At 36.1% G+C, this 20571-nt stretch overlaps 1 protein-coding gene across 3 annotated transcripts; it reads right to left on the reverse strand.

The window, feature by feature from the left end:
- Positions 1-630: 630 nt before the first annotated feature.
- Positions 631-20570, reverse strand: RNF141 (ring finger protein 141). 3 transcript variants are annotated; one of them, XM_028159871.2, is made up of 6 exons: positions 20460-20570; positions 17933-18126; positions 14993-15038; positions 11790-11971; positions 9410-9517; positions 631-3654 (listed from the first exon to the last, which is right to left on the reverse strand). In XM_028159871.2, the coding sequence occupies exons 2-6, from the start codon at positions 18073-18075 to the stop codon at positions 3504-3506; spliced, it is 630 nt and encodes a 209-aa protein (XP_028015672.1). In that variant the 5' UTR covers positions 18076-18126; positions 20460-20570; the 3' UTR covers positions 631-3503. The 3 variants fall into 3 exon arrangements, with proteins under 3 accessions (XP_028015672.1, XP_008149261.1, XP_054581192.1); XM_008151039.3 differs by having other exon boundaries at positions 14930-15038; XM_054725217.1 differs by lacking the exon at positions 20460-20570 and adding an exon at positions 19562-19617 and having other exon boundaries at positions 14930-15038.
- Position 20571: the final 1 nt, after the last annotated feature.

Raw genomic sequence — 20571 nt, forward strand, 5'->3', positions numbered from 1 at the left:
GCTGTAAACTGTTTGTTATATTGTCATTGTGTTGTCCAGCATAAATATGGGTGATCAGCTGATTTCCCTGACCTCCAAGTAGTTTTCTTATTCCTGGATAAGCCTGACTTAATGAAGAAGAAACCAGTAAAATGCAAATTCTTCACACTTCCTTTTAATAAATCCTACTTACCAATGTTAAAAATCACTGAACCGGCCAAAACCGGTTTGGCTCAGTGGATAGAGCGGCGGCCTGTGGACTCAAGGGTCCCAGGTTCGATTCTGGTCAAGGGCATGTACCTTGGTTGCGGGCACATCCCCAGTAGGGGGTGTGCAAGAGGCAGCTGATGGATGTTTCTCTCTCATCGATGTTTCTAACTCTCTATCCCTCTCTCTTCCTCTCTAAAAAATCAATAAAATATATTTTTTAAAAAAATCACTGAACCAAAAGGTACTTTCAAGAAGCCTTATTACTCAGATATATATTAAGTATAAGAAAATTGAGTCCAATTTGAAATGAATTTTAAAACATAGTACACAAACATAAAAACCCCCCAGAGCACAACACAAAACAGTCCTTTAAGGAGTATAAGCATTTGGCACATGAGAATGTGAAACTACATGATAAGAAAAAATCTCTTCAATGTAAAATTTACTTGTTAAAGATTATTTATTGCACAATATATCAGTTTACCCTAAGAATAAAACACATACTACTATTCTCCACTTCTAAATTCAGTACATAGTCAAATCTATTTTCTTAAACTAAAATTCTATAGCACTGTAATATGAGTCAAACCTTTGTTATTGAGTTAGGATAGGGAAAACTTTACAACATAAAATAAAGGCACACATTATACTTCCTATCATAGTAAGTGCATTTAAGTACTTCATAATTAAAAAAGACAAAGCTGTACAGAATACAAAAAGTGTACATTTCATCCATTAACACATTTACAACTTTTTATGATTAGTTATTATAACATACCTAATATTCATATCTAAAGAATTATCACCCAGTTTAGTGGAGTGAGCAAAAACTGCTCATTTATTAGATAAGGCTAATAAAAACATTTTGTTTCACAGTAGATCAGTTAGTGTCTTGGAGCTCATATTGAAAAGTAAAAAGGTTTGGGCAATATCAAGTTTCTGTTCTCACTGTTAAATAATTCCTTGAAAGGTGAAGGATTCTGAGGGATAAAATCACTGGCTATACCTGGGAAAGATGCAGAAATCTGTAAAGCAACTTTGCTCATTTTCAGAAACATTCTTAAATTAGGCAATCTGAACTGGACTCAGTAAGTCTAATCCAAAGGATTTAAAATCTTAGAGCTGAAAAATATATCGGGGGACCATCTATCCCAACGTTTTCAAAATATGTCCCATAGAACACTAACGATCACGGAGGAGAGTCAGGGCTCTGCAAATTTGACCTGAATTTAATTTAAAACAAATTTTTTTTGGTAAAAAATTAATTTAAAAAACAAGTCCCATCATACAACTTTGCTACTCACCAAATTCTAATACACTGGATATCACCAATGCATTAATACATATTTTCATTGATTGATAATATTTAGTATTATAGTATATGAAATTTACATAAAGAAATTTGTATTAATAAAATATGATTTATAAAGTGGTGTAGGGTGTATGTGTGCATGCGTGCATATTCAGCACATGGAGCTAGAGGCTCTGAGTAAGATTTTACTTGAAAAAAAAAAAAGATTCTACTGCTGAAATAAAAGTGTGAAAACCACAAATAAAGTCTCAGTTTCTAAAGTATGAGCCTACAAACCAGAGGAAGGGACTTTCTCAAGGTCTCATGACCATAAAAGGCATCGCCAGGTCGATGTGATAGAACCCTCAGCACTCTGCATAAATATCCAGTGAGTGTTTAGCTATTTGGTACTGACCTGCCCCCATCATGAATGTCAACCAGTTCATTATCAGTATTTTGGGGGTAAAAATCAAGCCATATTTAGTTAGACATTTTGCTTAGAAATGAATTTTTTAATTTGCATGCTTATTAAAAAAATCCTAGTATCCAAAAATTTTGCCATCAATATGAAGCAATTTAAATTGTATACTTTGGTACTTCAGAATATATTTGTAACTTACCAACAAGTCAGAAAAGTTACATGGAATGTTAACATTATTTTAAAAGGAAACATCAGGCCCTGACTTTATTATAGGCTGATATCATAATGTTTAACATAAAACAAAAATTGACTTTTTAAGTAAAATTTTAAAAAATGGTTGAAATGCCAATGAACATTATAATTCCTTCAAAGTATTTCAAAGGAAGTGAAATGAACAGTAAGAAAACCAAATTATCTCCTAATTTTCAGAGGTGTTTTATGTACTTATGGTTAAAAGGCTTCATCCTATTTTTTTCTTTCTTAATCTAAGAAGTCTGAGGACTTGGCCTCAGTAAGATGCTTTCAAGTTAAAATAAAAGCACCATAAACTAATATTGACTGATTAGCCATAATTTGGACATATAACATTTAGAATCTGTGATAAAAATTTCCTTCTGAAACTCCAAGACACATAAGCTTTATCAAAAGCTATTTAGAACAGTTCCCCAGCTGTGGAAAAGCATTTCTAGAAGATTCCCCAGCAGAAATCCATTTACAAGGCAAAATCACACCCAACTTTTAGTCTTCACCCAAATTATACAGCATGAGGGGGAAAAAAGGCTTTTTAAGTAAAAAATATGTAGTTTCAAATGCACAGCTAAAGTTATAAAATAACTGTGGATCATTTCAAGTAATAATTATTAAAGGAGCAATAATTAACCACAAGGGGGCATACATACTCCTTAGATTCCAGCAGAAAAACTAATTTAAGTAGTAACATGCACTTAGACGTATTCTACATTTTCAGTTATATAAAATTTTCTCTCAGATGGCTACAACTTTTTAACATTCATGGTTTATTTAATTAATTTATTTATTTAATCCTCACGCGAGGATACATTTTTCATTGATTCAAGAGAGAAAGGGAGGGAGATAAACATCGATGTGAGAAACATCGACTGGTTGCCTCCCATATGTGCCCTGACTGAGGATCAAACCCGCTACCTCGGTATGTGCCCTGACTGGGAATCAAACCTGAGACCCTTTGGTGCGCGGGATACTCTAACCACTGAGCCACTTTGGCCAGGGTTTATGGTTTATTCCAGAATGCTCCTACCCTGAAAATTAGCAGTGTTTCAGAAGCCTCTGGAAATGTTGCTGTTACTGCAGCAAAGGATTCAAGAGCAATTAGTTCTAATAAGCTATATTAGAACAGATAAATAATAGGAAAATAATGGTCTAGAACAGTAGCAAATTTTAATTTACCATAAATGGAAGACATGAAAAGTTTATCAAAAGAAATGGGACAAATTGTCAGAAAGGCGAAAATAAGAGGGTGGGGAAAAGTGAGTTCTCGCTGACTGCGCCGCAACATCCCTGCATTCTTTCCCCATGACCCAAGTGTTTGTAGCCCACAATAGCAACAAAACACTTCACTCAAGGTCATGGTCTGTGGGGCTGGCCTGCCTCATCAGCCATGTTAAGAATATAGTTAGCCATATCATCTTCAGTGGGCGCATCTGACACCACCCAAGATTCATTTGCTCCAGTCATCTGCAGGCGACAAATAGGGCAATTCCTGTGTCGATCACTCCTGTTAGAGAAGTCGATTAAAGAATAGCTCTTTTTCTTCTTTTTTAAAAACAGTTTTGTTTGAAAAGTAATACATATAAATGGTTTTTAAAAAAGTAAATAGCATAAAAGTATACAGTGAAAAATAAATCTCTCCCTCCAGCCCAATCTTTAATTCTTATCCCCAGGGGCAACCACTACCAGTTCGTCAGTATGTCCTGTAGGCCATTATGTATCAGTGCATGTTAGAGCTGTCTATTCTTTTAAACATGCATTGTATGAATAAGCCACCTTTTATTTAACTAGTCTCCCATAGAAGAACATTTAGGTTTTTCCCTTTCTTTTGCCACTACAAACAACAAAATGGAAGAATTCAAGATTTAAAATAAAAGATAACTTTACATGCAGAATAATTTTCCTGACAGAAAAAGAGCTTATATATGATCACTTAAATAAGATTATGTTTTTCAAAGGGATGTTTTTTGTCTTGTCAAATATTAATTTGGAAATTTCAAAACTACCATATTTGAGCCAGAAACATGTCATGCAGGGAGAATGCTTTTCTCTTCATCTCTCAGTGAAATCTGAGACCAAAGTAATTAAATTATATCAATTGCTCTTTGGCTGTTGTGCAAAACTAAGAGATCTGTTTCAAAACTAAATGTGAAAGCCAGAGCTGGCATATATTATTCAGATTCCTTTCTGGTTCCTCAGAGAGAGATACTTTACAAAAATAATTATGTGTGCTCTTCTGTGCACAAATCACAATTTTAAAACAGTCAACTTCTGCTTCTGGCCAATAGGGACCAGACAACAAAGGACAATAATTCCTAAGAGGTGGGAAGCAAAGTAGGTGAGCCCTACAACTGCTCCAGCTTACTGCCGTGAGAGTTTCTAGGCCACAGAGTAAGCAGGGGGAACCCAGATGGAACTTGGCAGGCTCCTCCCCTAGTTGAAGGAACAGAGCTGAGAGTCTCAGGAGGCTAAGGCAGCTCCGAGTTACAGGGCAGAGAACTGGTGTGGAGAAAGTTGCACAAAGGGAGAATTCCCGAATCTACAGATGGTCCCCCTAGAGTATATTCAGCAGTGTGTGTGCATGTGAGGAAACTACTCCAGGCTGAAGAATCACCCAGAAGTATTTGAGAGTACATACTCAAAGCTCACAAAGGGCCTGGGATAGTGCCTGTTCCCACCAGCCAGACTGGAAAACCTCATAATTCACAGAGCATGGAGTACTCTGAAAGGTCTTGCCTCATTAGTGGGACATAATGTGTTCTAAGCTAAACACTGCTCTAGTCCTGCCTAACAAATTATCAAAGCAAGATCCAAAAGGATTAAATTGTTTCCAAGTAACTATATCCCAGAACAAAGCTCAAGAATATTTACAGGAATATAAAAATATCCAGCACCCAAAAAGGTAAAAAATCACAATGTCTGGCACCCAATCAAGAACTATCAGGCAAAAAAAAAGAAGTGGAGCCGAAACCGGTTTGGCTCAGTGGATAGAGCGTCGGCCTGCAGACTGAAAGGTCCCAGGTTCGATTCCGGTCAAGGGCATGTACCTTGGTTGCGGGCACATCCCCAGTAGGGGGTGTACAGGAGGCAGCTGATTGATGTTTCTCTCTCATCAATGTTTCTAACTCTCTATCCCTCTCTCTTCCTCTCTGTAAGAAATCAATAAAATATATTTAAAAAAAAAAAAAAAAAGAAGCGGAAAAATGCAACCCAAAATGAAGAGAAAAATCAGTCAAAACCAATTAGGAACTGACACAGATGTTAGAATTAGCAGAGAAGAAAAGGAAAGGTTATGATAACCATATTCCATATATTTTAAAAAGAACTAGAGGAAGGACCAAACACATTAAGTAGAGACATAGAAGATATTAAAAAACTTTTAGAGATGAAAACTACAATATCTGAAGTAATAAATATACTGGGTGGGAATTAATGGCAAATTAGACACTGTAAAAAAAAAAAAGATTAGTAATTTGAAAAGGCATTGCAGTATTAATTATCCAAACAGAGAAAATAACTAAAATAAGAAAAAAAAAAATAGCATCAGTGAACTGTAGGACAACTTCAAATGGTCTAACATATGTGTAGCTGCAGTCCCAAAAGGAGAGGGGAGAGAACAGAAAAATATTTGAGAAATATTGGCTGAAACATTTCCAAAATTGATGATACCATAAACCTACAAATCTAAAAAACTCAATGAACCCTAAGCACAAGGAACGGGAAGAAGACTAATCTAAGGCACATCATAATCAAACTGCTCAAAACCAGTGATAACGAAAAACAATCTTAAAAGCAACCAGAGGGAAAAAAGTACAATACTCACATAGGAAAAAAGGATAAGAGATTTCTCATAGGTGACAATGCAAGAAAAATGAGAATAAAGCAATATCATTAAAGTACTGAAAAAAAAAATACTATCAGTCTAGAATTCTCTATCCAGAAAGAATATTTTTTAAATGTTTAAATAGACATTCAAGAAAATCCTATAAAACCTACAAAAAACATAAAAACTAATAAATGAGTTTAGTAAGGTTGCAGAATACGAGATTGATACACAAAAATCTATTGTATTTCTAAATACTAATGAACAATTTAAAAATATCATTTGGAATAGTATAAGAAACGTAAAGTACTTAGGGATAAATCTGTCAAAGATATGCAACACTGTAGACTACAAAAATTGATAAGAGAAGTTAAACAAGACTAAGTAAATGGAGAAATAAACTGGTTTTTTTGTGGATTGGGAGACTGGATATAATTAAGTCAAATCTCCGAATTGACTATTTAACACAATCCCAATCAAAATCCTTACAACTTCTTTTGTAGAAACTGACAGTTGATTCTAAAACTCACATTGAAATTCAAAAGACCTAGGATAGTCAAAACAACCTTAAAAAATAAGTAAGTTTGAGAACTAACACTTCCTGATTTTAAGACTTAATAGAAGCTAGATAATAATCAAGATATTACAATAATGGTGTGAAATAGATGAATAGATCAGTGGACCAGAATAGAACCTAGAAATATACTCACATGTATTTGAACAATTGCTTTTTAACAAAGGTGCAGAGGCAATTTAGTGAAGATAGTCTTTTCAACAAAATGTGATGGAGCAACTGGAGCCATATATAAAAAGAGAATTTTGATAGAAACCTCAAACCATATTAAAAAATTAACTCAAAATGGATCATAGTCCCAAATGTAAACCTAAAAACTATAAAATTTTCAGAAGATAAGACAAAGATTTCTTAAATATGACACTAAAATCACTATCCATAAATCACAAACTGATATATTGGACCTTGTCAAAATTAAAAACTTATACTCTTTGAAAGATATTCTTAAGAGAATAAAAAGGCAAATCACAAAATGGGAGAAAATATTTGCAAATCATATATCTGATAAAGGATATCTATCTATATATATAAAAGCCTAATATGTAAATTGTCCTCTTGGGAGTTCGACTGGGAGTTTGATCGCTTGCTATGACATGTGCTGAACACCAGGGGGTAGTGCGAAATGAAGGAAGGCCCCGGCTGGCAGCTGGAAGGCCCTAATCGGCCCTGATCGCTGGCCAGGCCTAGGGACCCGAAATTTGTGCACAGACCTCTAGTATAGTGGTTGCCAACCGGTGGTCCGCGGACACTTCACCAAAGAAGATATATGGATGGTAAATAAGCACATGAAAAGATGCTCAACATCGTCAATACAGAAATGCAAATTAAAACCACAACGAGATAACACTATACATCTACAGAATGGCTAAAATTAAAAGGACTGATCAAACCAAGTATTGACAAGGTTGTGGAGCAATTGCAGCTCTCATATACTGCTGGTGAAAGTGTAAAATGGTACAACTACTTAGGAAAACAGTTGGCAGTTTCTTAAAAATTTAAACATATACCTACCATATGATCTAGCCATTCCACTCTTTGTTTTTATACAAGAAAAAAAACCCAAAATATATGTTCATAAAATGTCTTGTCCACAAATATATAGAAAGCTTTATTTGTAAAGCTAGTGAGTCTGAAAACTGCCATGATTTCAAAGTAGTGAAGAGAGATAAGAAAGTATCTGTGACTTCCATATCAACACACTATAAGCAAAAATCTCTGATTCCTATTATTGACTTTGTCACAGGCACTAAACTTTTTGGGGAAAGGGAATGTTTTACATCTTGATTGTCATGATAATTACATGGTTGTAAAAATTTGTTAAAATGTAAATATATATGTAAATGGGCAATTTTATTGTGTGTATATTATGCTTCAATAAAGTTGCTTTTAAAGGTTAAAAAATATTAATTTAACAGATATAGCCAAAATGTCCTCCAAAGCAGTTGTACCCAATTAATATACTGAACAACAATATATAAAAATGCCAGTTTCTCCACAAGCTTGCCAAGACTGTATGTGCTTCCTCTCTCTCTAAAAATCAATAAAAACATAGAATAAAATCACTACAAAAAAAAAGACTGTGCTAAAACCTTGTCCTTCTTATAAGTGAAAGTGGTTTTGTAATATTGTTTTACTTTTTATTTATATAATGATAAAGGTAAGTGTCTTTCAGATGATATTTGAAGAGATCTAGATTTCATACTTTTGGATAGATAGGCAGGTTCTGGGAAAAAAGTAGTGTTTTTATTTTTATTTTTTAATATATTTTTTTATTGATTTCAGAGAGGAAGGGAGAGGGAGAGAGAGAGAGAGAGATAGAAACATCGATGAGAGAGAAACATCGATCAGCTGCCTCCTGCACACCCACTACTGGGGATGTGCCCACAACCAATGTACATGCCCTTGACCGGAATCGAACCTGGGACCTTTCAGTCCGCAGATCGACGCTCTATCCACTGAGCCAAACCGGTTTTGGCAAACGTAGTGTTTTTAGCTCCTAAATTTGGAGATTGCATTTCCATTTATTTTAGCAAAAAAAAAAAAAAGCTTTATTTGTAATAGCCAAAAGTTGGAAACAACCCAATGTCCATCAACAGATAAATGGATAAACTCTGGTATCCGTACAATGAATACTACTCAGCAATAAAAAGGAACTACTGACACATACTACAACATAGGTAAATCTCAAAATAATTATACTGAATAAAAGAAGGCAGACAAAAATAGGTTACATATGATTTAAGTTATAAAAATTCTAGAAAATCCAAATTATTTTATAGTGACTGAGAGCAGAGTAGTGGTTGTCTGGGCACTGGAAGGAAGGAGTGAAAAGAGATTTTACAGTTGGACACAAAGGTAACTTTTTGGGGTGATGGACTAGTTCATTATCTGTATAGTGAAGATGTGCATGTGTACACATGTCAAAACATCAAACTATACTTGAAGTATAATTAATTGTATATCAAATATAAATTCTCCTAAATGAGATTCTTATTTATAAAATACTAATGAGCTTGACCAGTTGATCTCCTAAGTTCCCTCCAGGTCCAATTATTATTTCTTCTAATCACACATAAAGGAACAATGCAGAAATAAGAAAAAGGGAAGCATATGATTCTGACTCAAGTCAAGCACCAATAACCTTACAGCAAAAGTAAACTGCCAAAACTAAAATACACCCCCACATTTTATAAACTTTAGGTATAAAAATATTTTTAACCATTAGGAGGTGTGTCATAAAATCCGAAGTGCTAAAGAACAAAATCTTAAACTTAACTACAATATTTTTGTATTTTTTTGAAGTTTATTCATATACATGTTCCCATATGACCTTTGCCTATTCCATGAAGACACCAGATCACTTACCATTTATCAATGCACTTCTGACAAAAGCTGTGAGTACAAGGCAGGATGAGGTCAGCTCGACCATCCATGCAGATACAACACTCCTCCTCATCAGTCAGCTGCTTCACCCTGCAATGTAAAAGTTGCACTTTCACTTGGCTAAATGTCATCAGCAGAATCTTACTATTCAAAGTGTTATCCATGGATCTGCAGCAGTGATATTACCTGGCAGCTTGCTAGAATCTTAAGCTCCTCCTCAAAACCACTGAATGTCAAAAGTTCGGAAGCACTGTAGTACAGGATCTTTATGCACCAGAGAATAACAATGCAGGTTGGAAGCACAGCTATATTGCCAGACAGGCCTGAATGTAAATCTCAGCTAAGCCAAAGTCTGTCTATGTCATTTATTTGTCTAAACTCAGTTTCTTCATCTGAAATAGGCCAATAATTGTATTCCCATAGGGTTGTTGTGAGGATTTAATGAGTCTATACATGTAAAGCACTCATCACAATGCCTACTACCCTATAAGTACTCAATAAATGTAAACCACTAATAGAAATATGCATGAGATGTAAGGCTGAAGCAAATAAATACCTCTTAAGATTCCCTTCAACTTAAAAAGTCTGGTTTTCTATGAACTAGTGTATCAGGGTGTAACTGAAAACCAAAAAGCATACAGAAGCAAAAAGCAGCCTTAACCTACTGATCTGTCATTAAATTTTCTAGTCTCGAGGGCACATGAAAAGAAATAACACCCTATCTCCTTCATTAAGATGATTGCAATAAGGAAAAAGTATTACTTTCATTTCAATGATTACCATAGAGCTTAAATATAGTAAATACTATTCTTGGCTTTTAAAATACTATGTATAAATAATCATCATTTTAAGAAGGAGAAAGAAAAGGCAGAAAATCAGATAGTTGTCTTTGAAAGATTAACTTTACAAAATACAGGAAAGAGAAGCCTTAATGCTGCCTATTCTATATAATAAAAGCCTAATATGCTAAGTGTCCATTTGTCAGTTCAACCAATCAAAGCGTAATATGCTAATGATATGCTAAGGCTGCTCAACTGCTCACTATGATGTGCACTGACTACCAGAGGTCAGACAGTCGATTGGTCGACCAGTTACTATGACATGCACTGACCACCAGGGGGCAGACGCTCCGACTGGTAGGTTAGCTTGCTGCTGGGGTCAGGCAGAGTGAGATGAGCCGGATATGCTCTGGAGCCCTTCCATAGTCAACTCCCAGCTGGCCAACCTCCCACATCCCTCCCTGGCCCCAATTGTGCACCGGTGGGATCCCTCGGCCTGGCCTGTGCCCTCTTGCAATCCGGGACCCCTTGGGGGATGTCGGAGAGCCGGTTTTGGCCTGATCCCGCAGGCCAGGCCAAGGGACCCCACTGGTGCACAAATTCATGCACTGGGACTCTAGTGATGCTATAAAACTCATTTGGAATTTCAGTAACACTTGTACAGCCCAAACCTAGAAAACCAAACAATCCTATTAAATATAAACAGAAAATGATAAATGGAATATACAATTTTACTATAACATAGTATTTGGAGACCAGCTGGTTAAGAATAGACCAGAAAATGCAACTAGAGAAATAGAAGAGAAATTCTTGTTAATCATATTTTTAACTTTAAGGTAAAAGGCACTGTCAATACAGGTTTCTGCTGTCTACTCTGTATGACATTAACATAGGATGTCAACATGTCTGGACCCAGGGAAGACTTTCCAATGAGGTGTTTACAAATTTAAATTATGATCATGGTTGTCAAATGGCAACAGGTGGGAGCTTTCACATGCCAAAAACATTATAGAGAAGGAAAAGAAAGTTTAGATAGAACAATAATGTATTAGGCCTGAGTAAACAAGGACCATCATAGAAAACTCTGGCTGACTTCATTTCCTTCTGGCATATGCAATATGTACACCAACTACTTGTTCATTCCTGAATGCACTGCCAAATCCTGGAGCCAATATTTACAATTTTAATGCTCCAATTAAAAAACTGGAATGGTTCTGCCATTCTTGGACCTAATTTCCTGAAGGGCTTTGATGTAAGAACCTAAATATCTATTATAAGAGGGGTATTAACTATAACTCTTTTGTCATTAAATGCAAGCATGTAGAGTAGAGAGTGGATTATGGAAATGAAGTTGACAGAAATATTACCTGGCGTAAGCCACTTCAACTTTTCTTTAATTGGGCCCTCTAACAATGTCCTTAAGTACAGAATGACCCAAAAGCTGATCTGAGATATAATATCAATTGAGACAAAAAGTAATGTGATTTAAGATGTCACAAAGAGCACCAGCAAAAATATTAATGAGATTTCAGTAGCTTGCATATTGGAAAATAAGAGAAACATGGTGCTTATGTATCGTGTACCTTCCCATCCAAAGACTAGCCTGACAAGATGTTACAGATGATGAGTTTTCATCAGGGTCTTCAGAGGTGGAGCTCTGTGCCAACACTTCTGCTGCTTGACTTGTGATATCTTTATAAAGCTGAATAAACTGGTACAAATTCATGATCCGTGATGCTTCTACAATGCCACGGCTTTTGTTAATCTAAAAATACAGAGAAAATGGAAAAAAACAATAACAATACACACATATGACCCCCCCCCAAAAAAAAAAACAAAAACAAAAACATTGATAATTTCTCTGGTCAATTTTTTCCCAAAAAAGGGGAACAAATACTAAGTCAAACATCCTAGGAAAGAGAAGTTTGCCAGGTTTCCAACAAGAGAACAAGAGTCTGAGCAAATGAAAAATGTCTCCTACATTTGTGGGGTTCACAGGAGCTACACAGATTTATCTAATTTGATGTTCAACATAACTCTGTCGGGTTATTAGGCATCATCTTATTTAGATTTGTGAGGTCAGGCAACTTTCCCAGACTTAAGAAATGAATTTTAGAGATCAGTATTGACAGTTCTCTTCATTTTAATTTCTTAAATGATTTCTTAATCAAAGGCATTTATTTGAATCCAACAACCACATGCTATTCTACTATAATTGAAACAATAGATTGTTTTCTTGAATATCTTAAGTTCTACTTTATACCCAAACTCCCAAACTAAAGTGAGAAAATTATATTGAAGTAAATCCTAACAAAAAGTGGTTGAGTTTTTCTCAGAAGGCCATTTTGAGGTATAGTAAAAACTCATTTTAAATGAAATGAACCAGTGTCTACAGGTTGTACTTAGCCTTGCTCTAGGTTACATTATAATGTGAGGATATATTTGGGGCAAGAGTGAGGTAACAGGTAGGGAGGGATAATATTGCTTTCATTTGAGGACTCATGGAGTGGGGCATATCTTCACTTTTGAAATGAGCAAAGGCATTAGGATTGAGGGCAAAGAACATGAATTAATCAGCAATACATTAGAGATGTAAAAGACTTCCTTTCAGCACAGGAGATGATAAGGAAGACCGTGGGGACAGAAGCAATGAAACCTATTAAGTACATATCAAAATAAATAGAACAAAATCAAAATACTTAGAAAGAAATGAAGAATGCAGGGAGAAATATAGAGAGAGGGCATTAAAACTGTGAATGGAACTGGGGATATAAGAAAATGAAGTGTGAGGTTACATATTAAAAAAACATTATTATAGCAACATTTCCATATCTGGAATGAAAATAATAATAGTTGCAACTAACATCTATTGTTTATTACTTGAGAAGATGATGAGAAGAAAAACTGAGAATCAAGTATGAATCAGATTCCATGTATAAAAATGGCAGAACCACTGCTAATTTAAAAAAATTTGATTAAATTTTGGGATGGTAAGATCTTAATGGAAATGCAAATATGTAATATTCTTTGTAATAAAAGACTATATGTGCGGTTGAGAACAAATAGAAATAAATGTGATAGGAATTTATAAATTATAAAATAGATTTTCAGAGCTAAAGAAACTGGGCCAATCTTCCTTTGAAACTGTAAATTTAGACGAAATCAGGGAATAATTCACATAGACATAGTATTTAACAGCAAAGTTTATCAAACTGCAACAAATATTTTTTTATTTTTTCAATCCTCACCTGAAGATATTTTTTTTTAGAGTGGAAGGGAGGGAGGAAGACAGAGAAACATAGATGTGAGAGAGACACATCAATTGGCTGCTTCCTACATGTGCCCTGACCGGGGCCAGGGATTGAACCTGCAATCCAGGTACATGCCCTTGACTGAGAATCGAACCCACGACTCTTCAGCGTGTGGGCTGATGTTCTATGCTCTAACCTCTAAACCACACTGGTCAGGGCACAACAAATATTTATTAAGTACACATTACTATTATAGGTAATATGTGCACTGCTCTAGGCACTGGTGATATGTGTATAAAAAACAAAACTCCTGACCTCATGGAATTTATACTATAGGTAGGAGAGACAGACAATAAAATACAGATTAGATAGAAGTGTTATGGAGAAGATAAAACAAAGGAGATGAAATGCTAAAGAGTTGTAGGGAAGGCCTCACAGAGAAGGTGACATTTAAGAACTGAAAGGGGTGTAAGAATGAATCATATCAACATTTGGGGGAAAGATCATTCTAGGCTGAGAGAATAGGAAGTGCAAAGCCTGTTAGGCAGAAGTGTACCTGGCAAGGAGCACAAGGAGTCCAGCAAGGAGCCCAGGGTGGTTGGAATAGAATGAGGGAGGGAGGAATTGGAAAAAATAAGGTTAGGGGGTGAGGTGGGACAGAATGTATTAGCCTTTGCTGATCGTGACACAAAAGGAAAAAATCTCCTTACCCACGAGTTCTTTATGGGTTGGTCAGGAATAGACTTCAGGGCACTCATGAATGCCCAATTTACTGTTTATATGCACATGGATGATTTCACCATTTGTTTGTTGTAGAGTAGGAGCTGGGATATGAGAAGGCCTAATAAAATTTGTTCCTTCATTTTCACCAAAAGTTCTTTGGCCTCACAAAGGTTAAAAACTATTCTAATCTACCCATTGGTGGATGAGGCTTCCTAATACTCTATGACAGCGGCTATTATATTTTTCAACACAGTTGATATATTCAATTATCTAAAATTTAAAGATGAACTAAGACAGTGTATTAATGGTAGAAAATCCATTCTATAATTAAAAATTACTAAAACAAAACAAAAAAACACACAAACCTTTCTAATGGATTTAAAAGTTATTAAATAAAACCCAGTGTTCTTAAAAGAAATGATCTCCTAAGATAACTAATTTTTAAGGAGTCATCTTAGAGTTATGTAGGTTGTCGCCTTAGGATTCCATAGCTAGCTAAATATAAAAAGAGAGGTAGAGGGTTTACTACCACCTTTCTTGATTATAAAAATCTCTGCTATATAGTAATTATACAACCAGTGAGATTCAGTTAACCTGGAAGATAATAGCAGTACCAAAACTATGTTTTAAATAGTTAATAATAACCAAATTATTAACATTTATTTCAATCATATTATATTACACAATTAAATGTGGTTCTAGCACCAAAATAATTCAAGTTCTGCATCAGAAGTCTCTGTCACTCTCACCTTGGTACAGACCACCCGTACAACCACTTTCCAAAAGGCAGAGGAATCAGACCCAGGTTGTACCTCAAAGAGAAGATGTTTTTCCTGGCCAGAAGCCACTTTAGCGGTTCTGGAAAGAGACAAACACATTTGAAAAGTCATATAAAATAATTGAACCATAAAACTAGATTCAAGAAACACTTTAAATAAAAGAAAAAAATTTGAAGAAAAAACACAAAGTCAAATAACAATAATGACTGTAATAATTAGATTCTTAAAACACAGGGATAGAGGAAGTTTTGATTAAACATACAACTTAATTTCCAAGGTTTTTAAAGTCAACAGCATAGTGGAGTGATATTTATAAATCTGTTTGTCATATCTAATATCTTAATGATCTTTAAATTTCTAACGAAGACATCCACGAAAAACATATCCAAGGAAACAGATATTTAAAAGAAAAACCAAGCTGGTTTCACTTATCCTAATTTGACTATTGCCTCAATGTACATACAGTGTGAAAAAAAATCTTGCTTTTGGTTGAGTCCTTATTTAAGCAACAATACTAACACATCACTTTGGGAAAAAAGTTTTTAGGTAATGTGGACTGGATCAAGCAAATGCTTTTGAGACACTTTAAAATAGCTTTCACGGGCAGAGTAATTTTCATCTAGAGAGCCACAGTATTCTAACATAAAAATATGACTTTTAGAGAATAATATCGCCATCAATGCTAATTTAAATTAGTTCAAAGACATACTTAAATATTACTGCTCCCTTCTATCATTAGTCACATTTATGTCTGTGCATCAATGGGGATATCACACCCAGAACTAAGTGACTTACAGCTAAATAAATTGAGGCCATTGAAATTAAGCAACTAGCCTGAGGTAACAAAATCTGCCAGGGAATGTAATTCAACTATGCCAGTTCCCAGTTGTTTTCTAGCTATCAAGCCACGTTTCATCTGTATTTCTCAGACAGCACTGCACTTATGAATGCCCAGCTCTGACTGTGAAAATTGGTTTTATGAACCAAATCCAGTCAGAAAACGTCTGTGCTAAATAAATGAGAAGAAGATATTCTTTACCATCACCTCTATATTACACAGTAAACTTAGCTTGTGGATGCTTTCACAGGACACATTTTATTCAGTATCTTTAGACGAAAAGGCAAAATTTTGTTATAATAGACTATGTTTACATAAGTTCTAAGATCCTAAAGGGATGCTAAAGTTTTAAAAATTGATGGCTACATTTTTATTATAAAAGATCACACAATACATAAACACAAAGTAAAATGTAAAATCTCCCTTGATGCCCCCCCGTTTCCACTGACTCCCCAGAGACCCTGTATGCAGCCTCCTAGCTCTTTTTCTATGTATTTACATATATAACAATACAGGATCCACCCATATAAATATACAGGACTTTAAGAACAAAACAAAATCCAGTGCTCTTAAAAGAAATGATCTTCTAAAACAACTTTAACTTTTAAGACACTCTTTATTCTTCATGACTGGCTAATAACAGTAGACTCTAGTCATGTCCATAAAAAGACTGTATTTCCTTTTCTTTATCTAAATGTGTTCCACATAGCCAAGTATGTTTCTTATCAACCAATATAGCTATCACAAAGCTAGGGACCAGGTTCATGTACCTTGCCCTAAACCAGTGATGGGCAACCTTTTGAGCTTGGTGTGTCCAACTTCGCCAAAAAACTGAGCATAACTTGGGTAGTGTGTCACTTTGAGGAAAAAACTAACTCCAAGACTCTAGTCGCAAATGTTTCATCCTCAGGAGCAGCAAATGTTTCATCCTCAGCCTGCGGCCGCGTGTCATCAGAAATGGCTACGCGTGTCATAGGTTCGCCATCACTGCCCTAAACTATGAATAGGGACTGTTAATAGTTTATATTTATACTAAGTGGGTCTAGACTGCCTGGTGATTTTGATTGGCTTTTTTGGGGTTTAAAGAGAGGTTAGAGTGGGATAGTTAAGGTGGGTTAATGAAAAAAAACTTCAGACGTAGGGAGCTCTGGACCTGCCATTAATCCTTGGGCAATCATTTTAGGCCTCAGTTAAAATGTCTAACCCTCAGCGCAGTGTCTTGCACACACTATGGGCTCAGTGAATGTTAGCTAAATTGAATAGACTTAAGAGAGAACCTTTAAGATCTCATTTAAAAGGCAATTTCATAATTACATGCCAAGAGAGACAGAAGATATATATACATGGATGTAGGTGCTGCCACAGAAAGACTTAATCGAAGGAAGTGACATCTGCTCAACTGTCACTAGGGGAGAAAACACACAAAGAAAAAGTACTATTTTAAAAGCATAATAATCTGGGGCCATTTAGGGACAAAGAGCCCTGTGTATTTTAATAGCTGCTATAACAGATTGGTATAAAAATTGATATAATAAAGAATAAATTCACAAACAAAAGACTAAATTCTATTAAATATGCTCATTAAGGTAGAAAAATGTATATTCCATTTAAAACATTAATCTATTCAAGAGTTAGAGATTTAAAGATGTTCGCTGATTAGAAAGTATTAATAACTGAAATATCTTATTCTTCTGTGATTATAAATGAATTATTACTATATATGTATTTCTCTGGTAAAACAATAGCTCTGCGAACAAACACAGAAGATTTATTTATTAACCAGATGAACTGGCTGATATACAGAAACCTGAGTGCCCAAGGACTATCCTAGGAGCCTTTCTCTAAAGTGGCTAATTGGCATACTCTCGTTATGTACCTCTTTAGCGCTTTCAAACAAGAACAATTTATATGCCTGTGTTTAAAATTTAATTTTATGTTCCTTCGATCTCTTTTGTTCTTATTACATATTTTAAAATAGCCACATAGAAAGTCTTATAGTAGGTATTCAATAAATATTTGCTAACTGCTGCTGAAAACATTTAAGTCATCAATAGTTCTGATTACCTTTCATAGGCAGTCATGACATGTGGGTCATACATAAGCAGGAAAATAAAATAAAAAAGAGCAAGCCTTACACATCATTAAGTTCAGCTACTCTCCCAAGAAATTCTTCGTAAGTTAAGGAGCCACTTTCTCGAACCAATGTGACATGTTTTGCTACTTTTTCTGGTAACTTGTTAAGAACCAACTGCGTCTGATCTGAAATCTGTTGTCCCATGATGAAATGATGTCTTTTGAAATCCAGAAAGAGTGTTGCTTCACATAGTTTCTGTAAAATATATATATATATATAAGTTACTATATATAATATAAAAACAGCAATATATCTACCCTCTAGCTCAGGGGTGGGGAACATCCAGCCCCAAGACTGTATAAGGCCCGCAAAATCATTTGGTTTGCTCCTGCCAAGGTATTAGGGGTGAGTTAATTAAGTGTTTGATCAAATACAGCAGGCTAATTTTTAAGTTGATAATTTTGTATGACCCTCGAGGATGTTATAAATATCCAAATGGCCCCTGGCAGAAAAAAAGGTTCCCCACCCCTATTCTGGATCATGGAACAATAGTATTGCATGGGAACATAATTTGCAAACCAATGGCATAGAATTCAGCAAAAGACAAATCTCTGGTCAAGATTTCTCAAAGAACTAGCAGCTCTCATACTACTGTGCCACCTATAATTTAGTCTTTGATAGCAGAATAATGTGCTTTCAAAAAACATTTGTAAGATTTTTAAAAGAAAGAACAACTGTTATTTTGAAATATAAGAATATCAAGGATTCCAAAAATGCCACATTCTTTAGTGGGTGGTAATATACACTTGATCACTTCTTTTTCTAACAAGTGAATTGTTGTAGTTCAAATATCCTTTATAAAGATATAAAATCACATCATGGGCAATTGGCAAAACCAACAAACCAACCCCCAAGCCCAAACCCAACCCAACCCAATCGAACCCAACCCAAAAACATCCGGTAAAATTTAAAACATATCCATTCATAAAAGGATTAAAGAAAAGCTGAAAAGCCTGAAAGTGCAACAAAATGACTAATTCACAAGTACTGTAGTATTTAGAAAATATCTATACGTAATTGAAATAATCGATTATTTTCATCTTGAGGTCAGTAATAAAAAAACATCAGTGATAAAAACTAAGCACTAAAAACTAGGTCCCTAAGGATACACTTTTATTACTCATTCCTTACTCAACCTCTGTATCTGTAAGCTGTTCTGCAAGATAAGAAATTAACAGCAGCTACAACAGATATGCAGTGAAACAAATTAGAGTCACTATAGAGCCTGGAATGCCTGTTCTGAAGAAAATTTTTATAGAAAGAAAAACTACAAATGGAGAGTACTTGGAGATTAAGAATACTGATTTCTGAGCGAACCACTATGTTTACTAAATACATTACATACGTATTTGGAAAAATACACTAACTAGACTTGTAAGAATCCTCTCTGGACCTTCCCTGCTTTTTTGGCAGAAGGGTAAGGTTAAGTGTGTCAGGTGTTTGGAAGTGAACTAAGAAAGATGGGGCCACACACATCAAATACAAAATTCAGTTACAAGAAATGACAAAGAACGTATTTTTGGAAATCTACAATTATACTAAGGAGGAAATAATTTAGAAATGGCAGCCAGGCAGCATCCAGGGAAAGAAAAAAAAAATCCACACTATTTTCGAGTTCAGAAAGAATTACTTCTTAGAGAGGTGACTTCAATATAGCAGGGACTAATTTAAGGGTCTTGGTCCGAGATGCCCCAGATGAAATTCTGAATGGATGGAGCTCCATTCGTAGCAGTAAGAATAGGCGGAGGGGAGTGGAAAAGAATAACTTTATGCAGGGTCAGAATAACTTTATGCAGTGTAATTACACTGTAATTAAAATAAAGGGGTTGGGGATGGATTTGAGTAATAATAGTAAGTCCACATTTTGCAGCAAACATACAAATAACAATTATTAGCAAGGAAACGTTTCGTCTCAGCCGGGTCTCAAGGTAGTAGTTGGTTCAACAAGGTCAGACCTTTGGGAAGAGGAGCAGCTTAAACTAATTTAGAAACGGAAGGCCAGCTACGCTAAGTAGATCGGCTTGGCCGTGTGAGTTACGGTCACAAGGCAGAGGGGATTTTAATCTGGGATGTCCGGTGCGGCGGGGCGCACGTGGTTTTCAACATTACCGGTGTGTTTACTAAACACGCCGGCCACCCCCGCCGCCTCGGCCCCTCCTCAAGCGCACTTGAACTTGGAGCTTTTAACCAACAGCCAGGTCCGCCATCCGACAGACTGCGCAGGCGGCAATATTCAAAAGCGGTTCCGGGCTCGAGAAGGAAAAGCTCTCTCCAGTTCCCCCAGATCCTCTCCCCAAACGGGACAAGCCACCGCCCCACACCAGGCCATTGGAAACGGCCGGGTTGGAGCCGGTGCGTCCCCGCAGGGCCTCCCAGGCCAGCTCCGCGCCCTACGCCGGACCTAGAAGGGCGGCTCCCACTGGAGCCCGGCTCGGCAGTCGAGGCCTGGCCGGGGTTCCAGTCTCAGCCCCAGGTTCGCGGAGCAGGCAGGACGGGAGACGACGAAAGGACGGCGCTGCGGAGCTCACCCAGGTTCAAGGCATCACGCTTCCGGGGGCACAGGTGCCGCCCCGGCCCGTCACTCAGGCCCACAGGCGGCAACGGCGGCGGCGGCGGGCTGCTGCGGCGGCGGCTTGGCGC

This window comes from Eptesicus fuscus, chromosome 13 (assembly GCF_027574615.1).
Source record: "Eptesicus fuscus isolate TK198812 chromosome 13, DD_ASM_mEF_20220401, whole genome shotgun sequence".
Classification (NCBI taxonomy): domain Eukaryota; kingdom Metazoa; phylum Chordata; class Mammalia; order Chiroptera; family Vespertilionidae; genus Eptesicus; species Eptesicus fuscus.

Coding starts and splice junctions, on each gene's coding strand:
- RNF141 (XM_008151039.3), bottom strand. CDS start 18,075: ATGGGACAACAGATTTCAGATCAGACGCAGTTGGTTCTTAACAAGTTA. Junction 15,039..17,932: donor GTAGCTGAACTTAATGATGT/GTAAGGCTTGCT, acceptor GTCTCTTTCCAG/AACCGCTAAAGTGGCTTCTG. Junction 9,518..11,789: donor GCTAGTCTTTGGATGGGAAG/GTACACGATACA, acceptor TTTACATTGCAG/GGTGAAGCAGCTGACTGATG.